This window comes from Nyctibius grandis, chromosome 20, assembly GCF_013368605.1.
Source record: "Nyctibius grandis isolate bNycGra1 chromosome 20, bNycGra1.pri, whole genome shotgun sequence".
Classification (NCBI taxonomy): Eukaryota; Metazoa; Chordata; class Aves; order Nyctibiiformes; family Nyctibiidae; genus Nyctibius; species Nyctibius grandis.
This window is the reverse complement of record NC_090677.1, coordinates 9,541,944-9,566,239: the sequence shown is the minus strand read 5'-3', so window position 1 is coordinate 9,566,239 and position 24,296 is coordinate 9,541,944. Positions and strand designations below refer to the sequence as shown.

At 54.5% G+C, this 24,296-nt stretch overlaps 1 protein-coding gene across 1 annotated transcript in view; it reads left to right on the top strand.

The window, feature by feature from the left end:
* LRFN5 (leucine rich repeat and fibronectin type III domain containing 5) overlaps positions 1–3,373 on the top strand; it is a 28,977-nt gene extending 25,604 nt beyond the window's left edge. The window contains exons 2-3 of the mRNA XM_068416676.1: positions 378–1,785; positions 2,437–3,373. Of these exons, the coding sequence (XP_068272777.1) occupies positions 398–1,785; positions 2,437–3,373 (2,325 nt within the window). The 5' untranslated portion in view covers positions 378–397. The remainder of the gene's footprint in view (positions 1–377; positions 1,786–2,436) is intronic.
* Positions 3,374–24,296: the final 20,923 nt, after the last annotated feature.

Sequence of the window (24,296 nt, the reverse complement as noted above, 5' to 3'; positions counted from 1 at the left end):
TGAAAGCTGGGTGTCCGGGGTGGAGATGCGTTGCATGGCGGGGATGGGCTCTAGCAGGAGGGGCCCGAAAGGCACCGCTGACACCATGTGCGGTGCCACCAGCTGCTCCCAGATTGCTTTGTCACTTTTATGTAAGCATCTGGGTGTCTGTGTGTGTGGAAACATATACATCTCTCAGCTGTTCTTCTGGAAGGTGGTATAGAAGCTCTTATGTCAAGATACAGGGAATGATAAAGTCATCAGGTAACGAGATGAGGATGACATGCTGTTGCATGAACCCTAGTTTCATGGTTTAACCGCAGATGGTTTGTCTTTGCTTTTTTATGATGTATTAGTTTATCTTGCAGAGCCTAACAGCCGTTTGCTCTCCCCTACAGGCTCTTGAACCTGATCTACAATGGAAAAACTGCTTTTGTTGCTGCTGTTCACTGGCGTAGCGGTGAGAGCTCAGATCTGCCCCAAGCGCTGTGTCTGTCAGATCTTGTCTCCGAACCTTGCCACCCTTTGTGCCAAGAAAGGGCTCTTGTTTGTTCCTCCCAACATTGACAGGAGGACCGTGGAGTTACGGCTGGCAGACAACTTTGTTACAAACATTAAAAGGAAAGACTTTGCCAATATGACCAGCCTGGTGGACCTGACGCTGTCCAGGAATACAATCAGTTTTATCACACCTCACGCGTTTGCTGACTTGCGCAATTTGCGGGCTTTGCATTTGAACAGCAACCGATTGACTAAGATCACCAACGACATGTTCAGTGGGCTCTCCAATCTTCACCACTTGATACTTAACAACAACCAGCTGACTTTGATTTCTTCCACAGCTTTCGATGATGTTTTAGCTCTTGAGGAATTGGATTTGTCTTACAACAATCTGGAAACCATTCCCTGGGATGCAGTGGAGAAGATGATTAGTTTGCACACTCTCAGTCTGGACCACAACATGATTGACCATATTCCTAAGGGGACCTTCTCCCACCTCCACAAGATGACCAGGTTGGACGTCACGTCTAACAAACTGCAGAAGCTACCGCCTGATCCTCTCTTCCAGCGAGCTCAGGTACTAGCAACCTCAGGAATTATCAGCCCCTCGACTTTTGCGTTGAGCTTTGGTGGGAACCCTTTGCATTGCAACTGTGAGCTTTTGTGGCTGAGGCGTCTTTCGAGGGAAGACGACCTGGAGACCTGCGCGTCTCCCACGCTCTTGACCGGCCGGTACTTCTGGTCGATCCCCGAGGAGGAGTTCCTGTGCGAGCCTCCCCTCATCACCCGGCACACCCACGAGCTGCGGGTGCTGGAGGGGCAGCGGGCAGCGCTGCGCTGTAAGGCCCGGGGGGACCCCGAGCCAGCGATTCATTGGATTTCACCCGAGGGCAAACTGATCTCCAACGCGACGAGGTCCGTGGTGTACGACAACGGGACGCTTGACATCCTTATAACGACAGTGAAGGACACAGGCTCCTTCACCTGCATTGCTTCCAATCCGGCCGGGGAGGCCACGCAGACGGTGGACCTGCACATAATCAAACTCCCCCACTTGCTGAACAGCACGAACCACATCCATGAGCCTGACCCCGGCTCCTCGGATATCTCCACTTCCACCAAGTCGGGCTCCAACGCGAGCAGTAGCAACGGGGATACTAAAGTCAGCCAAGATAAGAAGGTGGTCGTGGCGGAAGCGACGTCCTCTACCGTGCTGCTGAAATTCAATTTTCAGAGGAATATACCTGGGATACGTATGTTCCAAATCCAGTACAACGGTACTTACGATGACTCCCTTGTTTACAGGTAAGGCAGCCCCAGCCCGCCTGTGCCAGGGCCCTGCCATGCTGCCCTCCGCCCTGGGCAGCCCTTCGCCCCGGGCAGCCCCTCTTGCTGCAGGGGCAGGTTCCCATGCCGTGCCAGCTGAGCAGAGCCTGCCTGTGGCAGCAGACGGTGGGAACCTTGGGAAAGACTCGCAAACCGGGAAATTACCTCGAGCGGTGTTATTTTTAGATAATCCAAATGGACCTCTGACCCTCTGAACTGACCTGATTGGCAGAGAGGGTTTAAAGTCAGATGAGTTAAGTGGATGTAAACGCTCTCAGCTTTATGCAAACACAGGAGAAAGGTGTCCGTAAGTGCATTCCTCGCGGTGCTTTCCGGCAGTGTCCGTGCCGGGGTGCTGGTGGAGCGCAGAGAGCCGCTGTCTGCCAGCCCCGACCGTCACACCATGCAGAACTCTCTGAGCTTGGTAATTTCTTTTAGGTTTTTGACGTGGTCCCTCTCACAGGGGGCTCTGCCGTGCTGGGTGGTGCCTGCTGCCACAGCAAACGAGGGCAGCGGGTCTGCGGGGATGGTGGCAGGAGCGGGGGAGCCGGGCTCTGGTGGTGCTCCCCACGGCCGGGGAGGTGGCTGCGGGTCTGCCGGGTCATTCACGCTGGTTTCCTTCTCCCCCAGAATGATACCTCCCACAAGCAAAACCTTCCTGGTCAACAACCTGGCCGCGGGGACTGTGTACGACCTGTGCGTGCTGGCCATCTACGACGACGGGATCACCTCGCTGACGGCCACCAGGGTGGTGGGCTGCACGCAGTTCACCACCGAGCAGGACTACGTGCGCTGCCACTTCATGCAGTCCCAGTTCCTGGGTGGGACCATGATCATCATCATTGGTGGGATCATCGTGGCCTCCGTGCTCGTGTTCATCATCATCCTCATGATCCGCTACAAGGTGTGTAACAACAACGGGCAGCAGAAGGCCACCAAGGTCAGCAACGTGTACTCGCAGACGAACGGGGCGCAGATCCAGGGCTGCGGCGGGGTGCTGTTGCAGTCCGTGTCCAAGCAGGCTGTGGGGCACGAAGAGGGCGTCCAGTGCTGCAAGGCCACCAGCGATGGCGGGACGCAGTCGCCGGAGACCGGCTCCAGCCAGGACTCGGCCACCACTACCTCCGCCTTGCCCCCCGCCTGGACTCCCAGCGCTCCTGCCTCCCAGAAGCAGAAGCGCAGGCCGAGGCCGAGCAGCGAGCCGCAGAGCGACGCTGCGGGCGGCATCGAGGCCCAGAACACGAACAGGAACAACTCCACCGCCCTGCAGTTAGCTAGCCGCCCCCCCGCCCCTCCCCGAGGGGCCCCCGCCTACAAAAGAGCACAACCGAAGCCAAGTAAGTTCCTCACGCTGCCAGCCGACGCGTCCCGAGCCAAGCGGCGGCTCTCGCTGGGCGGCGAGGGGATGGAGCCCTGCGGCCCGGGCAGCGCCCGCGGCGGGGGCGGCCTGCGGGCCCAGCGCAGCGTGTCCATGAGCGGGATGCTCGGCCGCTCGGACGGCCCCGAAGGGCAGAGCGGAAAAGCGACTTTCTCCAGCTCTGAGTGGATATTGGAAAGCACTGTGTGACCTGCTGTTTTTTTTCCTTTTTTTTTTAAAAAAATTTTACTTTTTATTTTAATGAAAAGCAAAACACCAAACGTTGTGTGAAACTCCCTCTCCCGGGGAATTGGATTTGGAAGTCCACTGTTGTCTCGCTGATTAATGGCTTGTTCATGTGGGGTTCTGTATAAGCCACCAGTGCACACAGGGTTTTATTTAGTTTTCATTTTATTTTATTTAATATCAAAACCGAAGGCAACATTCAGAGATTAAAAAAAAGGGGAAAAAAAAAAAAAGATTAGGGGGTGAAAAAAAAGCATGAAACAGCACCAGTGCCTTCCCTGCTCTAGGACTGGCTTCCTGGTTCTGCAGTAGCAGAAAACAAAAGAGAGAGTTTTCACAGAAAAAGCCTTTTATAAAGGAAATGAAATTTCCTCCAAGGTAACAAATAACCACTTCTGGATCAATCAGTAAAACGATATTTTTTAAAACGGCCAGACTGTATATTTCTTTCCCGTGACAATGGTGTTGCCTTTGTTTTTAGGCGGATGCTGTACAGAGACAACAGCGCTGTGTTGTTATGTTGTGTAAAATAAAATATCCACTCGGTGCACCAGCCAGCCTCGCGGTGACTGCCCGCCCCGGAGCCGCGCTCGGCGGGGCAGCAGGAGGGCGCCGGGGCGGGGGTCCCTCTCCTCCTGACGGGGTCCGGCTCGCTGGGGCTGGGCCCGGCCTGCGGTCCCCGAGCACCCTCACCCCCGGCGCTGGGTCTGGCGGCGGCTGCCCGCTCGAGCGCACCCTCCTCGGCCCTGGCCAAGAGCTCCGCGGCCGCCGCGGCGATGGCTTTGCCCAGTGCCAACGCCGTGAGCTGGTGGGGCTCCAGGCAGAGCGCCAGCGCCTTGGGGTACGCAGCCCTTCAGCGGCTCATAGCGGTGCGTGGTCGGGACAGTGATGGTCATCGCCGCCTTTCCTAGGTTTTTGGGGCGTATTTCCTGTGAGCTCCATGGTGTTTCAGTTCTTTTTAATCCCTGTGCGCAATGAAGGGGCTGGAGGATGGTCTCGTCTTTAACCCGCTCTTTGTGGTGTGTGTGGGACAGAATGATTTCAGGCCACTGTGTGAGGATGTAAACATACGGCAATAGGTGATAGCGACTGAAACCCCGTGCTGTGAGGGTGGCAAGTGTGCTCCTGCTGCTCTGCTTGTTCTGAAGGAAAGGCTACAATTAGTGTTAATTTGGAGTCACCATCCCTGGGGGGATTCAAGAGCTGCGTAGATGTGGTGCTGAGGGACATGGGTTAGTGGTGGCCTTGGCAGGGCTGGGTTAACAGTTGGACTCCATGATCCTAAAGGTCCTTCCCAACCCAAACGACTCTGTGATTCTATGGTTCTAATTAAACTCATGGTTGTCATGTTTGGGTCAGAGACAGCTCTGCAACATTAGTGCGTTCCCAGATGCCAAGCAAGAGGTTTCGTGTGGGCTTTGCAGCCATTGAAGTGACAGAATAGTTAAATTTCACGCCTTGTGTGCTTGTTCTTGAGGGCAGCGTAACCCAAGCAGGTGCCTGGGGACACCCTGGCTCTCCTGGGGCAGCAGGCCGGCCCGAGGGCACCCGTGCTTGGGGCAGCGCTGGGTCTCTGCCTCCAAGGCCCCACTGGCACGGCGCTGGGCGACCCCATTGCTCTCGGCCATCGTGTGCTGCTCTCTTGGAGGTTTTACTGCTTGTGGAAAAAGAGCCCGGGTGGGGATGGTGTAAGTGACATAAAGAAAGGCTGTTTCTTTTTTAGAAAGCCCTTTTATTTCCCTTGGGAAACGCAGAGACCAAAAAGGAAATTAAGCCTCAAAATTAGAATAACCGCTTTCTGCTGGAATAGTTTAAAAAAAAAAAAATCCCTCCTTATATTTCTCTGGAAGTCCACATTCTTCCCGAGGGGATGTGTGCACCGAAACTGGCTATTGAAGCAGTGCAGTGTCAGGGACCGTGCTGTTTGTCCCCATTTTGGTAGTCCAGCAGCGAAGGTCAAGCTCGGGAAAACCGAGGGCTTCGTGCCCCAGCGAGAAGCCGCTCTGGGCGGACGGTACCCTTGCTGTGAGCTGCGGTAGGGAGGTGGCTTTAAAGGTTTTCTGCTGAGGAATTTGGCGTTTTAAAAACATGATATTAAAATACTTTATATGTTGTCTAAAATTGGATGTAAATGTGTCTGATGTTCCATGGAAGTGCTAAAATATTAATAGTTCTTGGGGTTTAGGGAGGTTTATTTTTATACTTTTAATTTTTTACTCAAAGGAATAATTTTCTAAACGCTGAAGCTGAGTGTTCTGTCCACAGTGCGTCTGGATAAGCAGCGTAGAAGGACCATATGTCCCTGCGTTTGGTTTAATTCTGTGCTAACTGTGCAGGAATGGTTAGACCCGGGTAGCGGAGGGTTTGTCTCGTGCAGCTCGGGGGGGACCCGTGGGTGCAGACCTGCCCCCAGCCTGCGGGTCCGCTCCTCGTGGTGCTTCTCGGAGACAGATTACCCGAGGTTTTAGCTGTGAGATGGTGTCCCTTTTCACCAGCACCAGAGGAGGAGAAACTGCTTCAGAAATTTGTTCACTCTCATTAGAACTGCTGGCCCGTGCTTCCCCTTACGCCTTTCCTAGTCCTTTTCCCAGAGCACACGTGCTGTGCTAGAGGGCTGGTACAAACACCGCTGGGATGGAGAAGCGGGGCTTTTTTGGGTGGGAAGTTTGTTAAGCTTTTTCTGTGCTGCCCTTCTGCTCCTGTTCTGGGTGTGTGCTTCATAGGGAATACACAGTACTGCCCCGCTCCGGGTGCCCGTCAGCTTTATTTCTGCCAGTGTGCGTTTGACAGCCCTCCCCGCACACCCGGGCGGCCCTGCCATGGCGAGGAGAGGGCTGGAAAGTGATGGCCCCATGCCCGGGAGAGGGGCATGGCCGCGCTGGCTGGGGAGGGCCCGTGGCTGCTGCCGGGGCACGCTGCCTGCCCGGGGGGTCCCGCCAAGGTGCCGCCGCAGGGTTGTCTTGTCCCTGCTGGGGGCTGGAGGCTGGCTGCCAGCGGGACAGGGATGCTCCTGCCTGCCGGGGACCACGGGAACCCCGCGGGTCACTGCTGGGGGCTGCACATTGCGTTCTGTTGTAACTCCTTACGCACCTGAGCACGGTCACCGAGCCGGGCGCACGCCTGGCATTGAGCATCCCGGCTGGTGGAGCCACACCGAGCTGTGACAGCCGGTGGTCCTCACCGTGTGTGTGCCCTCAAGGCTCAGCGTAGCCCTTCCCGTGCTGTGCCAAACCGTGCCCAGCGTAGCCCTTCCCGTGCCGTGACAAACCATGCCCAGAGCCGCGGCAGGCACCCTGCACAGGGGGGGAGCGTGTTTCTTCCCCCAGCAATTGATTCAGCCAGCAGACCAGTAATGGTCACAGCTGCTACCACTCACTATCGCTTCTCTTCCTATTAACTGAGAGGAGCTGGAGTCTCAGAGGTGCCGCTCGCAGAGTGGCAACATCTGTCAGCGTTGCAGTAGCTCGGGAACATTTACTGTCCTGTTCCAGGGTGCTGCTTGCGGCCAGGGGTGGCCCTTTGCTTTCCTAAAGCCATGAAATCACAGTGCCTTTCCCCTGTAACTTATGATTCTAATGTCGGTCAAAGTTCTGGTTTAAAAGCAGCAAACCATGGCCAAGTCAATAGGCTCCCAAGTACAGAAAACAAGTGTCCCGTGTTTTCCCTTTGTCAGCGTGTTTCTGTGTGTCGGGACCCAGCGCCGAGCCCGTGCTGCGGGACGTGGGTGAGTACCCTGCCGCAGCACCCCTGCCCCGCCGGGCACCGTCCCCTCTGCCCGCTGCCATCGCTGCCCTCCGAGCCGAACCGACCCTCCGGGTGCCCGCCGAGAGTCCGGCTGGCACCGGCCCACCCCGCATGGGCAGCAGCGTGGTCCTCCCCTCTGCGCAGCTGCAGGCGGGTGCATCGCGTTGGGCGTTGAAGGTCGGATTAAGTCAACTCTAAATCAGAAAACTCGTGCCCTGCTCTGCCCCGGACTGTGTGAGTGTGGCTGTGGTGTTGCTGTCGCAACAGTATGGGTGTCTGCGGAACAAAAGCCTTAGTGGGGCTGCAGCGGTGTGGGTTAGAGCACCTACCCCCCGGCATCGGTGATACGGGGCCGAGGAGAGCCCTCCTGGCCTTGCTGCCGGTCAGTGCGGTTGATTTGCTCACAGAGCCAGGCGTGGAGGCTGCTGCTGGAGAGAGAAGGAAGCTTAGCGTGCGAGGAAGGAAACCACAAAGGGAAAAAAGCAAACGTGGCACATGGCTGGCTGCAGAGAGAGCCCACGTCGGCAACTGGGTCTGAAAATGAGCAGAATAAGCTCTGCTGTTTGTGCTGTGCTGGAACAAGCTGTGTCACCTCAGGTTGCTTCAGGCACTGCGCTTCAGCCAGCGTTCCTGTTTTGAGTGTGGAAGCTGAGACCAGCCTGGTGTGCCCAGCCCAGTGCACTGAGCTCCATGTGTCCTTCTTCCCCTGCCCGCACACCTCAGGAGGCAGGTGCTGGACTCGTGCCCATCCACTGCTCCCTTCTGGTGCTCTCAGTTCCGTGCAAACTGCTGGAGCGATGCAGCAGAGGTGAAATCCCTGCCATGGAGAAGGGCCTGGCCTTCTGGAAACTGGAAATCTCTTGGATTCTGCAACAATGAGCTTTACTGGTTACTTTTTGCTTTTTTGGGGGAGGTTTTTGTTGGTTTGGTTTTCCCTTCAGCAGCAGCACCACTGTGCCAGCACTTCCAGCCGGGGCTGAAGCTGGTGGTGGTGGCTGGGGACGCCGGGTGCCGTTAACCCTCTGTCCTGTCACCCGCCGTGCTCCTCCTGCCGTGCCCCGGCCCTGCGGGGCTGCCAGCACCCAGCCGGTGCCCGGCAGGGCTGCTGCCCGGCGGCTCCACGGGCAGCTCCCGGGGCTGGCGGTGCGGTGCCGTGCCCGGGCTGGCCCTGCTGAGCACCTCCCGGCACCGCCTGGGGCTGCGGGAAGGGCCGGATCCTGCGCCCCGTCCCCTCACTGTCTGTTTTGTCTCTTTGCACAGAAGCCGGGGCCGACCCGCAGGCCGCCTGCCACCCGCCGCTCCCCGAAAACGTTGCCACCGATGTTCTTACTTGGCAGGAAACAGTACGGCTCCACCCCACTGAAGGTTGATGTGTCGGACTGCGCTCGCCCCACTGCAACCTTCACTTGAAGCTGCAGCCGAAGCCAAGAGGCCGTTGGGGTTGGCTGCGTCAGATAAACTTCTTTCTCCCGTTCACAGATTGCCCGTCTCCCGTCTGCCACATTAAGTCTAAATACCTTTTTCTCTGCTGTCCAAGGTTTTTATAAAACTAAAACTTGTGATGAAAATTCTGGTGGCAACAGCTGCAGTCCCAAGTCACGTTCAATGTCGCCGGGGTGAGCTCACAGACTGTAAACGTGGTAGCTGGTATCGCCAAACCAATAAATGTTTTACTACGACGCACGGGCACGGTGGTTGATCGGTGGTGGCAGGGGTTACCCCTGTCCCTGCAGCGCGGGGCTCTGCCCAGCCAGGGCAGCGAGCTGTGCCCGGCCCCAGCCCGTGGCCACCAGCCCTGCCTGCCCAGGGCCATGGGCTGGGTCGGGCACCGGTGCTGCCGGAGAGCCGCCCGGCTTTGCCCCCTGGGGGCCGGGCTTTGAGCGGAGGGAGCACCCCGGGGTCCCCGGGCTGCTGGGCCCGCAGAGCCCCCTCCCCTGCAGCCAGGCTGCCCCTCTCGGCACCAGGCAGGAACCCGGGCTGGGGTGGGTACGGCACCGCGGGCGCCTGCAGCACCCTGTGCCCCGAGTGCCACGCACACAGGCAAAGCTCCCGGCACCGGCGTGCCGCCGGCTCTCGTGCAGTGTCAGCCCTGACACGGGACCGCCTGGGGCGAGGGCAGCTGGGGACTGGCCTGGGGCCGCCCCTGGGGCCGTGCTGCCAGGCCAGTGGGACAGCGGCTCTCCCCATCGCGTCTCGCTTCCCAAGCCAGACCAAGGGCTTTTTTTGGTTCTTTTTTCTTCCTCATCCAGAATCCCATATGGCTCAGAGATATAATTATAGCTTCTACGAGAACCACAGTGAATCAACCAGCTTTCATATAACTTCTGAAGAGCAGATTACAGCTGGTATAAATATTTATTGTCGGCAGGACTGGCTTCACGTCGGCTGTGCCAAGGGCAGGAGCCGGAGCTGCCCAGACGTGGCTTCCCCGGCCTGGCTGCTCCCCGGGGCTCAGCGGGGGACCCTGGTCCCAGCGGTGGTGCAGGTGGTGGCCCTCGGGCTGGGCAGCTGGGCAGCTGCCCATACCAGCAGCGACGCTGGCGCTTCCCTGAGCCTTTCCTTAGGGCATGGTGAAACTGGGGTTTGAATTCTGGAGGAGGATGAGCCCAAAATAAACTATACAATGAAATGTTTAGTAGAAATTCAGTCCACAAACTCATCACCTCTCTCACTGCAGACCCAGGTGCGTCCCCGGTGAAGGTACAGGACAGCTGACCTTTCTCAGAGCAAGCAGATGACATTCAGGGCTGTGAAACAGCCGCGCAGGGTGAAGCCGTGACTCAGAAGTGCGAGTTACAAGAACTGAGAGGCTGCTGCTTGCTTTTGACACCCCGCATTAGGCTGTGCAGCTGCTGAAACCCTTATTAAGCCAAGAAGCTCCAGACTCTTGCTGCACAGACCGTATCAGCTCTCAGGATTTCATTTCACATTAATATCATGTTATTACCCTCATTCAATGGCTCCAATTTCAAGCTTTCATGCACATAGCAGAGCTGCTTTTCCCTTGCTGATTCCTTTCTATATTCTGTTAATTAATTGTCAAGGTAAGTTCCACCTGTCAGCTCAATGTTAGTTAAAATCCAGCTTTCACTGGGGTGAGATTTGCTGAAGTTGGCAAGCAAATTTTGGAAAAAAGGTCTGTGGAGTAGAGTGGCGCGCTGCCATTAATGGTCCTGTTGGTGGACCAGGAATGGGGGCTGCCTTGCCTGGGACGGCTTCAGTAGCATTTCATCCCTACATCCAGAGACTGGAGGAATAGCATCACATCAACAAACAAAAATGACCTGTTACAGATCCAGGACTTGGATACCTACTGAAGAATCATGCAAATCATCTCAGCTGATAAAGCTGAAGGAAATTCTGGCCCAGGAACAGCATTTTCTTATTCCTAGTGGGCTCTGCACCAGCCGACTTCTGTGCGTCAGCGTCCTCTGCCCAGCCTGGGACGCGGGGGGTTTGTCCCCAGGCAGGCAGCTGGAATGCTTTGAAGGTTTCTTGACCAGTGACTCCACAGGCCTGGTCAACATCTCGCTGGTACCACTGGTGCTCACCAAAGTAAATGAATGGTTTAACATTGGAAAGTGCTTTCTTAACAGGTTGAGAAAGGTCAGGAGAACGTGTCTGAAGGCACTGAGGAGCTGGTGGTGAGCTGGTGGTCCAGGAAGGGCAGATGGGGTTACAGCCCCCCCTCCCCAGCAGCCTCCTGGGGAGCTCAGGCTCCCAGGCAGCCCGGTGTGCTGCTCACAGGGTCTGCGTGAAGCCCAAGTGGTGGTGGCATGATGGGTGACATCTTAGTGCTATTCCAAGAGAAATGCCCAGATATCACAGCCCAGCAGCGTTCGCTACTACAGCCTCCACTCGGCTCTTGCAGTCCTGCAACGCGCTAGGGCGAGCCAATTGGGAATTTTCTGATTAAACTTTGTTTTCACAGAAATACACAGATTTATCATGTCTTGTTCTGGTTTTGTTGTTTCTTGGTTTTGTTTTCTTTTTGTTCTTTCAGTGGGAGAAAATTAATTGAAGAAGTAGTTTCTGTTCAGAGACAAATTAAACCCTAGAGCAGCCTGTAGAAGGTCAGTTCCTGGGAAGCAGGAAACCCAGACTGGACTGGATTTGCAGTGGGCTCCGTGTCCCATGAGCGATGACAGTCTCTTTGCACACTGATGGCAAAGTGCTGTTTGTCACAAACCTGCCGACCAGGCAGACAAGGCTAATGCCTGAGGAGGCATGGACCCAAGGACCGGCTGTGGGTACTGGGGGTGCATCCTTCGGATTAAACAGCGCTGAGTTTAATAGACACAGCTAACGACTTCCTTGGTCTTTTTTTGGTTGGGTTTTTTTTTTTGGTTGGTTTTGGGTTTGGTCGGGCTCATCCTTCTCAGTCCGCGACAGCCCGTTTTGGGAGAGGTGGCACCGACCTTCCACCAGCACGAGGAAGCAGCAAACACCCGTGAAGGTGCCTTCCTCGGAGGGGTCCCACCGTGCGGCTGCGGCTCCACCCGCGTCACTGCGGGGTCCAGGGCGAGAGCTCTCAGCTGTCGGTGCAGCTGGGGCTGCCCAGGGACCTGCACGAGGAGATGGTGAGCACCCTCTGGGTCCCACCCAGACGAGACACACTGGCAGTTCTGAGGCCAGGGGCAAAAATCTTTACCCTTTGAATTGTGGGCCACCTTTTAAGTTACCACATGTTTTCCAGGAGCTTTCTTCCATAATTTATTTTCTATACATGAAATCTGCGGTGGACTGGATCAGTTGACACAAGCCATTGGATGACGGTTGGCTCCTAAAAGAGACCTTCCCTGGCTACAAGACAGTAAAAAAAGTGTGGGATAAGGAGGATGTCAACACGCTGCTGCCATCTGCCTTGATGCAGACATTTCACTGTTGATTAATGACGTGGCAACCCCTTTTTCCAGTTACGCTGGAAATAACGTAGTGCTTTGGAATGGTTTCAGGGTGCGATATCCACTGCCGCATCTGTGCTCGTGCTTCTGAATGGCAGTAATTATACAGCTCTTAAATGTTCATTCTTTTCTAAGTGGTCTAATATTCATCTTCATTATTCAAGAGTATTCATCCCTAAAAAATTGTCTGACCTTTAAAGTCCTAAAACCCTACTGAATTTTAAAATACATGGAATCTAATCTGTGTCTGGGCTGGACGTGGGGAGGAACATCCCCCCCCCGGGCAGCGGAGCGGGGAGGAAAGCCTGGGGGATCCCTGTCCATGGGGGTTTTTGAGAGCCCACGGAGTAAAGCCCTGAGAACTTGGTCTGAGCCCAGGTCTGGCCCTGCCCTGAGAAGGGGCTGGGGCAGGGACCCCTCGGGTCCCACCCCACTGAGCAGAGGTGAGCCGAGGTGAGCCAAGGTGTCCGTGGTTTTCAGGTAAAGCTGATGTATCTTTCTGTGCTGTAAATCAGCGCTGATGCATCTCAGGCCTCTTGCAGGACCTTTGGTAAGGGCTTTTTGAGACAAGGGCCAACAGAATCTTTGTGAGCAGCAGCGCAATGGCCACCACGGGGCACCGGTCTGGCGTGGGGCCAGGAGCCTCTCCAGCTGGCACAGCCTTGGGGACTTTCTTGGAAGTCTGTGCCCTGGCTTAGGGCATCCCTGGCACGTCGGTGCCTCCTCACGCCGCACAGCTCAGAGGAGCAGAGCCCTGCCAGGGGTGGCTCGTGCAGCCCGCGGGGCTGAGCGCTCTGCCGAGGGCCGTGTTCAAGAGCTGTCCCCTGTCAATAGCTCAGGTTTTCTACAGAGGAGTTCACACCCTCTGGATTTTTGGATGTTAATGCACTGCGGGAAGCTGGAGATCCGCACGGGCATTGGGGCTCCTGGCTCTGTTAAGGGGCAGTTTGAGGTGATTCACCGAACAACTGTGCTGTGCAAGAGTAAAGGCTCTGCCTGTCTGGGCTTCACCTGCAGACTAGGTGGGCTCAGGTCCCCTCTTTGAAGGGATGGTCTGAGGCTGTTGGGCTTTTTTGGTGGTATTCCATTCTAGAAATGCAGGGCTCCTGACGTCTACTGCTTTCCCCAGCCAAGCGAACTCAGACCACTGAGTTTTTGTCTCCTTGGCTCTAGAAGAGGGGGGTGAGGGATCGTTCTCCTGTGCCTGTGTTGGTTTTTCACTTTCTCTGATCTATTACTGCTTTTGCATTGGGGAGAGTGTGGAGGGTGGCAGTGCCGGGGGGTCTGCGGGCCCTGGGCTCCCAGGGATGGTGTGAGAAGGGGCCCAGCCTGGCCAGCACAGCTCTGGGCTCTGGCCCGGAGGGATCAGCTCCTGTGTCAGATCACTCCTCTCGTACCCAGAGTGTTGGCTGCACCTGCCTGTAACTGCAAAGCCACGTGCAGCCCGTGGCTCACCCCTCGGCACGGTGCTGTGTCCCCGGGGTGGGGTGTGCAGTGCTCCGTGCTTACCGCTGATGTGCCTCCTCTGAACCTGCAGCCTCCACAGCCCCTGTGCAGGAGAGATTTCTTTCCCTACAAGTATGTTGTTTCTTGTGCAGTTCACCGAAACCAGAGAAAATTGAAAATCGAATATGTGTGTCTAGCATTTTTGTCAGGCTGCAACCCGTTATAACAGGTGGGTGGAAGGCAAACACTTACAAGAACATTTATTTTGTAATTACATTTATTCTTGAAGTAGAGAAAAAATAGTTGTAGCTTTCTGAGACAGCCTCTTTCTTTATAAAATCCAACCTGGTGTTCAGCTTGGCCTGGCAGTCCTCACACAGTTCATGAAGCACATTCAATGCAGCCAAGGGCAGGGGAGCGAGCCCGCGGCTCCCCCTGCGCTGCCCGTCCCGGGGTGCTCTCGGCTGTTACTTGTGCTGGGTAAACTTTTGCCTGTAACTGTTGGATAACAACGCTGCATTTTAAACAGGGCTGAAATATATTTGAATGTTTTTGCTGATGTGGTAGATAAATGCAGCACACAAGTATCTTTTCTGTCCCTATCACTCACGAACATTAAATGAACAAATAACTAATCTAGCTTGTGTGTGCAGGCGCAGGTTATCCTTCACAGTGATGCAGCAGGGTACAAACTGCAAATAACATTTGTGACAGGCTGCAATAAGCCGAACTTAAAAAATCCCTGCAATATAGGAGAGCTGAAGCTGTGTGTGTGTTTCTGTTGTGGTTTCATTGGGATTTTGTTTCAGGTTGTGGCCAGCCATGGTGATCAAGGCCATCAGCAGTTAAACCCAGGGCAGCTGCCCCAGGCTGGCCCACAGGTGTGTCCTATAGCATTAACAATCAAGTTCACTATAAAAGGGAGGGCTTGTGGGAAGAGGTGGGGCTCTTCCTGATGGTCCACAGGTGTGTCCTATATCAACATCAAGTTCACTATAAAAGAGGGTTTGCTGGGTAGAGGTGGGGCTCTTCCTGCTCTCTTTGCCTCTGCTCTCTCCTTCTCATTGTGATTCCTGGAGCAACTTGCCAGAGATCTGTGGGTGAGTACACTTTTGTCTGTTTTGTGTTGTCATTTATATGGATTTTCTTCATTTCATTAAATCTGGTTAACTTCATCCCACAAGTTGCTCTCTCCTTTTCCCAATTCCCTTCCTCATTTGGGGAAGGGACATTGGGTGAGAGAAATACTGCTATTGTTTAGCCCTGGGTGTGGGCTAAACAAAGACAGAGGGGATGCAGATAGCGCTGCACCAGCCCCTTGGTTCAGAATGCCTGCTATAAAAACCAGGGCATTGGCTGATGGTGCATGTGAAGGTGTCGGGGGAGGCTGCGTGCAGAAACCTGCTCCTGTGAGCTGGCGCTGAGCGTGGTGCCTGGATGTGCACAACCTCAGCACGCTGCTGCTGGGCTGTGGCAGGGGATGTGGCTGGAGCACAGTGATGATTAACACCAGCTCTGTGTGTGCTGTCCCTCAGGCAAAGTCTGGCTTGGACTGTGCAGAGAGGAGGGTGGTGGGACAGGCAGTGTCTCAGAGGGGACCTCCCGGCTCACCACTGGTTGTACCTGCTGGCAAAGGTTCTGGTCCTGTTGCTGTAGTTAGTGGCGATCATCAGTTTCCTTCTAGTCTTCCCTCATCAGGGATCTGAAATATAGATGCTAAAATAAGATCTAAAGCATGATGCAGGTGAAGGGAGGAGGCTTTTCTGTGGTCAGGGCACGCTGGTTTTGGTGTGGCTCAGCTGTGGGGTTGTACCTGCTACCTTCATCCCTAAATGCCTCAGAGCACAAGGAAAGGCGCTATGATGTTTGTGGTACTGAAGGGAGAACGTGGTAAGTGGAAACATTCAGAATGGATGATCTTTAAGGTCCCTTCCAACCCAAACCATCCTGTGATTCTATTCTGGGGCTTTCTGTCCCCAGCTGCAAGCGTGACCGTGGGAGCATCTCCTGGTGCCGGGCCATGGGGCTCTGCACCCTACCCGGGTGCGGGGAGCGCAGGGGGAGCTGCTGGGTTTGCTGTGGTCTGGGCAGGTCTGAGGCTGGGGTGATGGGTGCACATGTGTACAGGGCTCATACGGGGATCCCACCTGTGTGTGTCAACATGCAGCAAGGCGTGCTCTTGGGCTAGGGCCAAGGGAACAGCAACAGCGAGCACAGCGTGGGCATCTCTCTGGGGTGCAACCGCTGACGTGGGGTTTTGTGTGGACACACCGACTCTGAGATCTCCTTTCCTCTGCCCACGCAGTAGCAAACCCGGCCTTCTGTTGAGCATGAGAGATGCAGGCAGGTCCCCTCGGACCCTGCATGCACTGTGCATCTCATTCACTTGTGCTGGGTAAGCCGCACGCTTTGTTCTGTTCTGCTCTTTCTGGGTTTGCTCCATGAAAACCCATCCAGCTGCTAAATATTTTCTTCCTTTACCCCTCTTCTAAATAAACAACAGTAGAAGCTGCTGTTGTGTGGTGGCAGATGGAGTTTATGAAATGCTCTTTGCTGAGCATTTGTGTGGTGCAGAGCAAGCCCTGCAGTCCTCCTCCTTGGGGGGTGTGAGCTCAGAGCCAGGGCAGGCTCTGGCTCCTGCGTCCCTGCCAGGAGCCGGCTGGTGCAGCATCCTACCAGCCCGTGCTGCCAGGGCTCTGTCAGGGTCATCTTCTGCTCCGTGCTATCGATACTGAACTCCGTGCTCAGTGTCATGGCTGACGCCGCGCTGGAGGAGCAGCCCCGGGGAGGTGGCAGGGAAGGCTCTGGCCGCTCTCCCTGCGTTCTCAGTGCCAGAGCAGAGGCAGCTCCAGCCCGAGGGCTGTGGGCACTGGCAGAGGGGTTGCCCTGCACAGCCTGTCCAGCAGTGACTGGCACTGACCCCTCCTGCTTCCCATGTGCTTCTTTTTCCCCACCCCACAGCCCACATGTATCGCAACAGCTCCTTGGGGTGAGGAAAGAGCATCTGAGTGTACTCGAGCGTTGCCCTAAATGCCATGTGGGTCAGGGCAGAACAGGATGGCACAGCGGAGAGTTGCAGGGGGTGCACAGAGGGCTGTGTGTGCACACTTGGGTAAAGGGTTTTCCTTCACCTTCTCCTTGTTCCTTCGGGCTCTGTCTTGCTGCTGCAACACAAACTTGCTCTAGGCAGGCTCAGGGTTCAGCCTCTGAACAGAAATGAGATGCCAGTTTTGAAGCCTTTCAGAACGCAGTTCCCCCCTTTCTATTCTGTTTTGATTTTTTAGCCAATACCTGGTGCCATTCAGAGACTAACTGGTTTTCTACGATGGCGTTAAATACTGGGCTTTGTTTCCACACCACCAAGACGAGCGGTGTGGACTGCTGTCAAGCAGAGCTCAGCTGCCCAGGGAGTGCTGGTCCCCCAGCCCCACCTTGCCAGGAGCAGATGCCCCAGGTGCAGGGCAGGAGTGCTGGCGCTGGATGGGCCCCCTGGGCACGTAACCCTCCGGCACACCGAGCTCTGCCCGAGGAGGGGCAGTGGGTGGGCAGCACTGTTTTTACACCTCGACTGCTGTCGTGATGGCACGGAAAGAGCGTTCACGGCTCAGCCCACACAGAGGTATTTTTGTGCCGGAGGAACGTGTGGGTTTTGTTGCCGCCGCGTTCCTGGAGTGCCGACAGGCATGGCTGGCAAAACACAGCCCCTGCGCGGGGTGAGGGCTGCGTCTGGGCTCACCTTCCCGGCTGCAGCAGGGCCTGGGTTTGCCGTGCCCGCGGGATGCTCAGCTGACCGCCCTGGGTGAGCAGGAGCTGGTACCCCTGTGCACAGCCGGCGTGGGGTGGGTGGCCACGGACGGGGCTGGCTGGAGGTGGGAGATGGACACTCCTGCACCCTGTCCCCAAGGGAAGGACCCCAGCCCAGAGCTGTCCTGAGCAAGAGTGTGTGCAGAGCACCGGGCTGTGAGCTGGACCAGGCACCAGGCAGAGAAAAGGCTGCGGGATTGATGGGAGGTGTTTGCTGCGGCTGGATGAGGCAGCCTGCGCTGGGGGTGAGAGGGCTTGGCTGGTCCCGGGGGCAGCGTGTGGGTGACCCGGGCATCGAGGCTGCAGACCTAGAGGAGCCAGTGCCGGGAGCAGAGCACAGGAGTGCCACGGGGCTGCGTGGCACGGCCGGAGGCAGGGCTGCTGCGAGAGCCCCGCGCACACAGCGAGGGCACACGTGGAGGCTGCGGTCCTGCGAGGTGGGCAGGTTTGCCTCTGCTCCCTGGAGGAGTGCAGGGACTTCTCCTTGGGCTGCGGGTCCCTCTGTGCCTCCCTCTGGGAGGGGGGTGGGCAGGCTGGGGAGTTCTGGGGACGGCATGATTAACCATCTATAAAAATATTCTCTCAGGAGAGAGCAGGTGATTCAATATTTGGATTAAATATAAACCAAGAAGTGATGTTTTGGGACTGAGGATTATCAAATATGCTGGTGGTCTTTGAATGTATCCTAAGGAAGAAGGGGATGGTGACTGAAGAGGGAAGGAGCAGCCTGCTCGGTGTCTGTGCCGGGCAGGGGTCACACGGCAGGTTTCCTCGAGGTGCCTGGGCGCAGAGTGTACAGTCACACTAGCAGCCCGCTGTGAAGGCACGTGTGGAAAGGAGCGTTCAGCTGCCAAGGGAGTGGTGGGTTTCCCTTCACAAGGCGGCCGTGCACACCAGGCACTTATGGAGCAGAGAAACTGGAGACCCCGCTACGAGGCGATCCTGCTGCTGAGTGTCCAGGGCACACGCTGCCCTTTGGGGACAAAGGCTTGTGCTGTTGGTCGTGGGCTGGCTTGGAAGATGCTGACAGTGAGTACAAGTGTAAGGAAACCGTCCCAGGAGACATTACAAAGACTGGGCATGAGTCTTGGGGCCCCTTTTTAAAGGTAATTAAATGGTGCTGGCAGCAAGGCGAGTACCTCTGGTGCTCCGCTGCCAAGCTCTGTGGGAATAACTGTGGTCACCGTGCGGCTGGCTCCCAGCTCGTGGCACTGCCCCAGGCTGAAGGCTCCGGATGACGGGGCTGTGCCAGCGCAGCAGCTCCATGTTTCACTTGCCGTGTGCTCAGGTGTGACCGCAGGAAGCCCCCTCCACCCCTGCTCTGTCCTCCCACCGCGGTCACGCTGGGGCTGTGTCTGCTCCCTGGGGTGGTGCTTGCTGCCGCTTCAGCCGCTCTGCCCACTCTGTTCTAATGTCAGTAACAACCGTGCCCAAAGTCAAGTGTCCTTAATGGGCTCTTGTGGGGATCTTATCAAGGGGCATTAGCAATTCTTCAGGCATTTGCCTTCTGCTTTACATAAAGTGTATTTGTGGCATGAAACAACAGTCGGTGACCGTCACTTGCAATAAAATCCTTATTACCATTCACAGCCGCACTGGCCGCTGTGGAGACAGTGGTGAATACCGAGTGGGCGCTCGCTCGTGATGGTTTCCTTTCGCTCGACAGATTTCACAGTGAAGGTGCCCGGGATTTCTGCTTTTACAAGCTCCCTTCCTCTCTCCCCTCGGCCAGTTTGTTGGGCAGAATCCCAAACAGCCCGTCACCCCTGTGGCAAGCACGGTCCCTGCCCTGGTTGGGCACCCCCAACCCCCGTGCCACTGGTGCCTTCTGTCTGCCCAGGCTTGTAGAGGGTTGTACGTTGGTAATTTTTTTTATGCAGAGGAACTAGGGATGGAGTAAGAAGGCTGTTGTGTTTTGTTGTTTTTTTTATTTTCTGGTAGATTCCATCCTTGTGTGGTGAAATAGTAAAATCCAGTCCACCTCTGACCCAGGCAAATGCATTGCAGTCTCCAAGCACATACTGATGCTTTAAAGAGGAAAAAAAAAAAGGGGGGGGAGGAGGAATCTGCCACACTTGTTATGTTTTTGCGTTAAATCTTCATTATCTTTGTTCCACTGGGGGTGTGGGATGCAGCTTTGCTTGCATGCTGCTGAGCAGCTGGATGCTTTGGAGCACAGCAAAACACTGAGAGAGCCCTGATGGCCCAGCAGTGCCCAGCATAGGGTGGGAGGGCTGTGGGGAGGGACCTGCCCCCGTTCTGACCCCGTCACCCTGCTGGAGCCCAGTGCTTTCTGGATCGCTGCCTCAGAGCATCCTTGGGGCATCCTTGGAGTGTGGCCCCAAGCAGGTGCTGCTGAGACTCGCAGCGCTTCCCTTGGCAAGGGAGGGGGCAGGTGATGGGGAGAGCACCCACCCACCCACCACCATCTCCTAGCATTAACCTGCTCCGCTGCTGTGCCAGCAACCTGCTGACCGAGGACCAGGTGTCTCTTTTGGTCCCTTCCTACTAACAGCTGCCATTAAATAGGCTACGGGTCATGCTGTGGCTATTTGTATCAAGCCTCTTTCCCTCCTCCCCCAGCTGCAAACCTGTCTCTGAAGCAATAAAAGAATATTCAAGAATATTCTATTAAGAAATAATGGAATAAACAGGAGGAACTGGTGTTCCTTTCTGCTTTTCCAGATTATCTCTATGGCAAATGTAACTATTTGATGTGAAAAAAGAGATTGTTGTCTTTAACAGCTCTCCTTTTCATCTTGTCTTATCTTTTCCCCCCCCCCCTCCCCAGAAGGTTGTTTAGTTCTCCTATTTGCTATATCTTCCTCTGCTTTAAATTTATCTTGCATTATTTGTCTTTACACCCTATTCAGAACCAATGAGGCAGTGAAAAAGGGAGATTTACATGAGAAGCAGTTTGTGTATTTTAGCGAGGGTGCTGGAGCCTTTGCCTGACAGAGGTCTCGGTTATTTCAGAAGTGGGATAACCAGCTCATTTGTGTATATATATTTTTTTTTTAAAGAACCTGCTTTCTCCAGTCCCTTTGCTGGCTGGAACCGCTTCAATTCTCTTGCATTTCCCACTGTTGTTCTCACTGATACCGAAGTCATTGCAAATACATTTTTCCCATCAAAAAGTGTTAGGAAAATAAATCACCACTGAAACGCTTTTCCACGTGTGGGCTTTTGCCTTCAGTGGCTTTGCTAAGCTGAAGCGAGCTGTTCCCCCAGCACCTCTTCTGGTGATGGGAGACTCAAACTTGGCAGAAATGGTGATGGAGGGGGGAGACAAAGCACTCGGGACGTTGAATTTGTCACCTGTCCTTCTGGTGCAGATGCTGCAGAGCCCTGAGGTGGGAGCCAGGTGCCTGTGAGTGGCCGTCTGTGGGCAGCGAGCCCTGGGCAGGAGCTGGGGCTGCCGGAGGAGCGGGGCTGCGGTGAGGGTCCCCCTCGGCACTGGACGGGGCGGGCAGAGGGACCCGCGGGTGGCCATGGGGGCACAGAGCAGCTGGGGTGAGAGGGCAGATGCAATAGCACTTGCCTGATTGTGTCAAACCCTTTACCCACGTGAGCCTCAGCAAGGACTTATGTGGTGACTTACACGTGCTCCCACCTTGTTTCCAGTCCCGTCACGTCCCCCGAATCCAGTCTGTCTGGGGACGAGCTGGCTTTCCACTAGTTGCTCTTCATCACTTTTGGGAAGGTACCAGCTTCTAACAGAGGGAACAAGCAAGGTCACTGTGCTGCTGGACCTGTTATTCTGCACAGGCTCATTTTTTCCTGCTGATTGGAGTCCAAGAAATAAATCTTGTGCTGTGAGTTGCCATATGGTCCCAAAGTCAGGCCAGGTGAGCGTGGGGAGAGCAGCTGGTGCATCCCCTGGATTATGGTGCCACGTGAATGACAGCGCCTGGCTGCCCTCGGCTGGGCTGTGGTGGTCGTCGGGGTTATTGACTGGTCCGAGACCTCACGTGGGGTTCAATCAAAGGCTCTTCTGGGCTGGAAACAGATTGGGATGGATTACTTTAATATTCTACTTTTAGTTCTGTTCAGAAGCTTTCGACAGTCGTGCTGTTTATTACAGATATTTTCTTATAAAATACTAAAAATGCAGCATCCCTGGCTGCTTACAAGTAAACTTGGACTAAAAATGTTTCCTGACCTTGGAAGGGCAAAAAAAAAACCAAAACCAGAGACAGGCAAATGCATCCCTGTGATGTTTGAAAAAGTCATAAATCCAAGCTGGAATGAAAAGTAATGTAGTCATCCCTTTGTAGTTATTTTCCATGAGAAAATACATATTGAATATTGAATTTACATCCAGTTGCTTTGATATCAATGATACTAGACAGTATGGATGTCTTAAAAGTCAAAATTTAAATTTCTGAGTTTGTGGGTAGCCCGGGGCTGAGCGTGGAGCTGGAGCCCAGGTCTGAGCGGGTTCCTCGGGGCAGCTCCAAGGGCTTTGCTTCGGGTGCAACAAGCCTGTTTGCACAGAGTGTGTTCTTTGAAATGCTGCTGCCAAAATAGCTGGGCCAAAACTATGAGTAAATTGTTTTTAAAAGATTTCTAAATCAAAGAAAATTCTTAATTAGTCCAACAATTATCTTAGATGTAAGAGATAACATCGTAGTGCTCAGTGCCCGTGTGAGAAGCTTTCTGAACTCCCGTGCATGGGTCACCGCTCCCCTTCCAGCAAGCCCAGGATGGAGGTGGTGTGTGTGGCTCTGGGCCGGCTGGTACCTCCAGCCATCGCCCTGCTGGGTGCCTCCTCCTTCCCTGAGTGTCTCTGAGTGTTTTATAATGGCTCAGCTTTTCTTGACGTTTTTCCTCACCAAATTAGCTAACCAATATCTCATTAGCTTTAATTTTACTGTTGCTAAAAAAGTGCTGTGGGCTCTGTACTGACCAGGCGGTCTCAAGCCCTGCGTCGTCTTTGTGTGGGATCACAGACTGGTTTGGGTTGGAAGGGACCTTAAAGCCCATCCAGTTCCAACCCCCTGCCACAGGCAGGGACACCTTCCACCAGAGCAGGTTGCTCCCAGCCCCATCCAACCTGGCCTTGAACACTGCCAGGGAGGGGGCAGCCACAGCTTCTCTGGGCAACCTGGGCCAGGGTCTCACCACCCTCACAGCAAAGAATTTCTTCCTCAGATCTCATCTCAATCTTCCCTCTTTCAGTTTAAAACCGTTCCCCCTTGTCCTGTCACTCCATGCCCTTGTAAAAAGCCCCTCTGCAGCTTTCCTGGATGGAGTCAGTGTGATTGCACAGGGCAGTGGCTGCCCGGTGGTTGGGTGCCTGTTGCCTGAGTTTGTTTGGGCAGTCGTTTAACTGTATTTTATTAATTACTTGCTAGGGCTGACAAGGAGCTCTGCTGGTTGGTGTGACCCACCTGGGACCCCACCATTAACAGAGCTGTGATGGGGATGAGCATGGGTGCAGGAGCATGCCAGCAGCCTGGGGTCCTGTGGGAGCGGAGCCCCAGCCCTGGGGAGCTCCCCTTGCAGAAACACCAGGGAATTTACCTGTAAAGGTTTTAGCTGTATTTTTAATGGGTTTTTAAATAATGATTAGATAATTTGGAATGTAAGTGTTAGTGCTGCCGTAACTGGACTAATAATAACTGCCTCTCATATTTTGATTAGGCTGGTAAAACGTTAATTAGACTAGCAATAAATTCCTGGCATCTCAGGTGTGCGCTCCCTTTTGCCTGTAACAGGATTCTGAGTATCACAAACGAAGTGTGTATATTTTTATGGCAAGCCGTAACACTTCCTCTGAGGTATCTTGGGTTTCACTAGATGATTCCAGCTAATTGTCCTTGAATTCATTATAGAGGAAACTCTCTGCTGTTGTTTGAACTAACTGAGATTTTTAGTCAGGGAAAGTGACCGTTCAGTAGCAATAACCTGCTAGAATTTCCCATTGCAGAGTCCTGTGTTTAGTATCTCGGCGTTCCCTCTCCGTTTTTGCTGATGCACGGCAGTGGTTACCGTTACTGCGTCATCTGCCTGGAGCGGGGCTTGTCTGCTGGGCTCCTCTTGGTGGACAAGTAACTCCATATTCCATAACTGCTGGGTTAATGTGTTGAGCTGGTGAGGTTGGGCAGTGAGAGACTGAGCCGTGTGGGGACCGGGCGTGAGGAGGGAGCTGTGGAGCCGGGGCAGCACCGGCACCCTTTCCAAGGGCAGTTATCTTCAGCCACAGCGGCTTTGGCTCGTGACTCACAAACCATTCACTAGGATTGTTTGGGAAACATGCGCAGGCAATCAAGTTTCATGGTTATATACACACATGGAGTAGCTCAACATAGGAAAGGAGACTTGCAGAGGTCGGCGTGGCAGCCGTGCTTCCCACCGGGGGCATCTCTCTCCTTTGAAGTGGCTGGTTTTTCTCTTCTTCTTGGCATTCCAGTGAAAACAGGATTTAAAATACAGCATACTTTAAGGGTATGAATAATCATTCTCACTATCTGCCTTATGTTAACTTATGTAAAGACCAAGAGTCTAGGAAAGTCATCTTGTCATCTGAGGTTTTCTTTTACCCTGTTTTTGTTGAAGGTTTTTTGATAGGAAAACAGATGCAGAGCAGAGTACATGTGAGGAGCAGACACAGTCGCAGAGCTGGTGTTTTGCAAATCCTTTAAAACTTGCCACATATATTGATGTAAAACCTGTGACCAGACTGCACCAAACTGTTTGACAGATGGGTCTGTGCCGTTCGTATCTGTCAGGAGCGCAGAGATGGCGCAGTGAGTCAGGCACGGTGGGATCTGGGGAACAACAGCGTTCTGGTCCTAAGAAAAGGGAGAACTGATAAATTTATGGTATTCTGCCCCTCTGCTCTGCTCTCGTGAGACCCCCCTGCAGTGCTGCATCCAGCTGTGGGGCCCCAACATCAGAAGGACACAGAGCTGTTGGAGTGAGTCCAGAGGAGGCCACGGAGATGCTCCGAGGGCTGGAGCCCCTCTGCTCTGGAGACAGGCTGA